General features: G+C 53.2%; 1 protein-coding gene across 1 annotated transcript; it reads left to right on the top strand.

Moving 5' to 3' along the window:
* The first annotated feature begins 554 nt into the window (after positions 1-554).
* On the top strand, positions 555-1521 carry Neurog2 (neurogenin 2). Its single transcript, XM_032896631.1, has one exon. It carries the CDS (start codon positions 555-557, stop codon positions 1344-1346), a length of 792 nt encoding a protein of 263 aa, XP_032752522.1. The 3' UTR covers positions 1347-1521.
* Positions 1522-3374: the final 1853 nt, after the last annotated feature.

The following is a 3374-nucleotide window of genomic DNA, read 5'->3' as shown; positions in this document are numbered from 1 at the left end:
CAGGGACTGACTGACAGACGGACACGCACGAGCACGACAACACACGAGACCCAGGCGGGCTGCCGCGGTCGCCGGGGCTCTTGGCAAAGTCGCCCAGCAGAGAGGCCCCCCGCAGAGGTGCGCCGAGGAAGCGCCAAGCCCGCGGCGCGGAGGACACGGTGCTCCGTTCCGGGCTGCGGGGACATTCCCGGGGACACACACACACACACACACACACACACACACACACACACACACACACACACACCCCAGAGCAGCAGCTGCACCGCGACACATCTGGAGCGGGGTAGGTAAGTGTGCACCGCCGCGGCTCTCAACTTCGCAGGCCGTGTCCCCACGCAGGCCCACGCCGCCCATGCTAACTCCATCGCTCTGGACGCAGTGGCTTCTGTGACCCAAAGTGACCGTTCAGAAGGTGGCTCGAGCCAGGGGCGCTCCTCTCCAGCTCTTCTTTCGCCACCTTCGCGGATGCACCTTGGGGGACGGGAGTTGTTGGGGCGACACTTCGCCCAGTTCCTGTAGTAAATTTTATCTGCCCCCTCTTCTTTCGCAGGATGTTCGTCAAGTCCGAGACTCTGGAGTTGAAGGAGGAAGAGGAGGTACTGATGCTGCTGGGTTCGGCTTCCCCAGCCTCGGCGACCCTGACTCCGATGTCCTCCAGCGCGGACGAGGAGGAGGACGAGGAGGTGCGCCGGCCAGGCGCCGCACGTGGGCAGCGCGGGGCGGAAGCGGGGCAGGGGGTGCAGGGCAGTTCGGCGTCGGGTGCCGGGGGTTGCCGGCCAGGGAGGCTGCTGGGCCTGGTGCACGAGTGCAAGCGTCGCCCGTCGCGCGCACGGGCCGTCTCCCGAGGCGCCAAGACTGCGGAGACGGTGCAGCGCATCAAGAAGACCCGCAGGCTCAAAGCCAACAACCGCGAGCGCAACCGCATGCACAACCTGAACGCCGCGCTGGACGCGCTGCGCGAGGTGCTGCCCACCTTCCCCGAGGACGCCAAGCTCACGAAGATCGAGACGCTCCGCTTCGCCCACAATTACATCTGGGCGCTCACCGAGACCCTCCGCCTGGCGGACCACTGCGCGGGCGGTGGCAGCCTCCAGGGGGCGCTCTTCTCCGAGGCGGTGCTGCTGAGCCCCGGAGCGGCGCTCGGCGCCAGCGGGGACAGCCCTTCGCCATCCTCCTCCTGGAGCTGCACCAACAGCCCCGCGTCCTCCTCCAACTCCACGTCCCCATACAGCTGCACTTTATCACCCGCTAGCCCCGGGTCAGACGTGGACTACTGGCAGCCCCCACCTCCGGAGAAGCACCGTTATGCACCTCACCTGCCCCTCGCCAGGGACTGTATCTAGAGCAGCGGGCTCTCCCTCTTTCGTCCTCTACCTGGCCCTCTTCCCACCTTTCTCCTGTCCCCCAGCCTCCAAGCCCCGGACTCCACTTCACAGAGCAGAGGTGGCCTTTGCTATCCCCTCGGCTGCTGGTTCATTCGGGTGTGGAGACCCGCTCTGATTTATTGAAGATGTGAGGATTTATGGTCAAAGAGGATTATGGCGTGCGGGGTTGCGGTGGGAGTCGGGGCTGGGAGGGGGGGGACTTCGTGAGACTATAAAGAGACTGAGGAAAAGTACCATAACTAACGAGTGTGCAGAGCAGACTGACGCTCCTCCCCTCTCTCGAAGCTGCTGCAGGAAAGCTCCGGCCAGCAGTTCGTGTGAATCTCTCAGAGGGAATGCAACTGGTCCCTGTGATCTTTTCACCTTCATTTTTATATAGAGATGTTAATGTCAGTCGAAAGAAACGTATCTTAGCATCTGAATGAATTTACCCGTAATAATATTATCCACACATTTGCAATGGCTGGCATCTGCTCTATTCCCATTGCTGTCCGCAGGCTGTGGGAATTTCACCTGTCAAACCAAACTTTCCCTCTCTGATGTGCACTTTGTTTTTTTTCCCAGATTCGTCACAATGCCTATTGTCCCGCCCTTCTCTTTCCTTTTCTCTCCGTTTTGCCATCTGTCTCTTATGATTTATAAGGGGAAAAACTTGTTTTGTTAGAGGGCCAGGTTAGAAGTCATTGTATAATTTGTAGGCTTTTGTAAGGATTGAATGCAAGCGTGGAAATTTAGGCTGAATTCTCTATCAAAAGAAAAAATGTGAAGGGAAAGGGAAAATCAGGAGGGAGGATCGCTTCATGCATTATTTATCTCGACCTTTTGGGGGAGAAGGAACTCCCCCATCCTTTCAAGAGATTAAAAATAAATCAACAGTCTGAAAACCTAAGCAGACACGGGGCATTACCAGGATCAGCCACACACGTGTTTCCTTCTATTTATTTTGAAGAAAAATTTCATGGGAAAAGTATGTATTTTTTTGTATATTCTACAGAGTTTATTCTAGTATGTATTGACATCTCAAAGAACAAGGAAATTGTTCTGTGATTAAGCTATAAATAAAGTATCTAATTTTCCTAAGTTTGTATCGAGGTTTGGCTTTTAATGCAGGCTGGTTGGTATTTTACTAAAGTTCTCGCATGTCGAATTGAGTATATTTGTATTTTTGGGTAATGTTTGGTATGCAATTTCACTAAGAAATTACAAAAATATGGGATCATATCTGAAACACCAATACTCAAATTCATCACAAACCCACACTGCACTCTTAAGAAATCACTTCTTAAAGGCAAGCAGCTCTCCATGAGTTCAGGCCTAGTCTACGTAGTGAATTCCAGGCCAGTCGGGGCTATACAGTGAGACTTTGTCTCTAAATAAATAAATAAACGACTTACTGAGTTGGGGACAAAGTTCAGTGGTGGAGAACTTGCTCAGAATACCAAAGCTCTGGGTGTTTAAATAAGTATACATACATACATACATACATACATACATACATACATGCCTACGCAATGAAGAAGAGCAAAAGTGGGGATCTTAATAATAATTATGTCACAACAGGCTCCAGGGTTCAGAAAAGTCTTGATTTGAATAGTGGTTGGCTGGGCCAGCTGTAGTGGTGCAAGCCTTTAATGCCAGCACTTGGGAGGCAGAGGCAGGTGAATCTTTAGGAGTTGGAGGCTAGCCTGGTCTACACAGTGAATTCCTGGACACAACCAGAGTTATGTAGAGAGACAGATGCTGCATATCTGTTGAGAGAGGAAGAGAGAGGGGGAGGGAGATGGGGAGAGGGGGAGGGGGATGGAGGGAGGAGAGGGGGAGGCCGAGAGGGAGGGAGGGGAGAGAGAGAGAGAGAGAGAGAGAGCGAGCGAGAGAGAGAGAGAGAGAGAGAGAGAGAGAGAGAGAGAGAGAGAGGAAATTTCTTGGTAGTGTGTGCAAGTTTGTTTCTTGCAGTTAACTTCTTTTGGCTTCACCTTTCTTTTGTTG

Source organism: Rattus rattus, chromosome 3 (genome assembly GCF_011064425.1).
Source record: "Rattus rattus isolate New Zealand chromosome 3, Rrattus_CSIRO_v1, whole genome shotgun sequence".
Lineage (NCBI taxonomy): Eukaryota > Metazoa > Chordata > Mammalia > Rodentia > Muridae > Rattus > Rattus rattus.
This window is presented reverse-complemented; position numbering and strand designations above follow the sequence as displayed.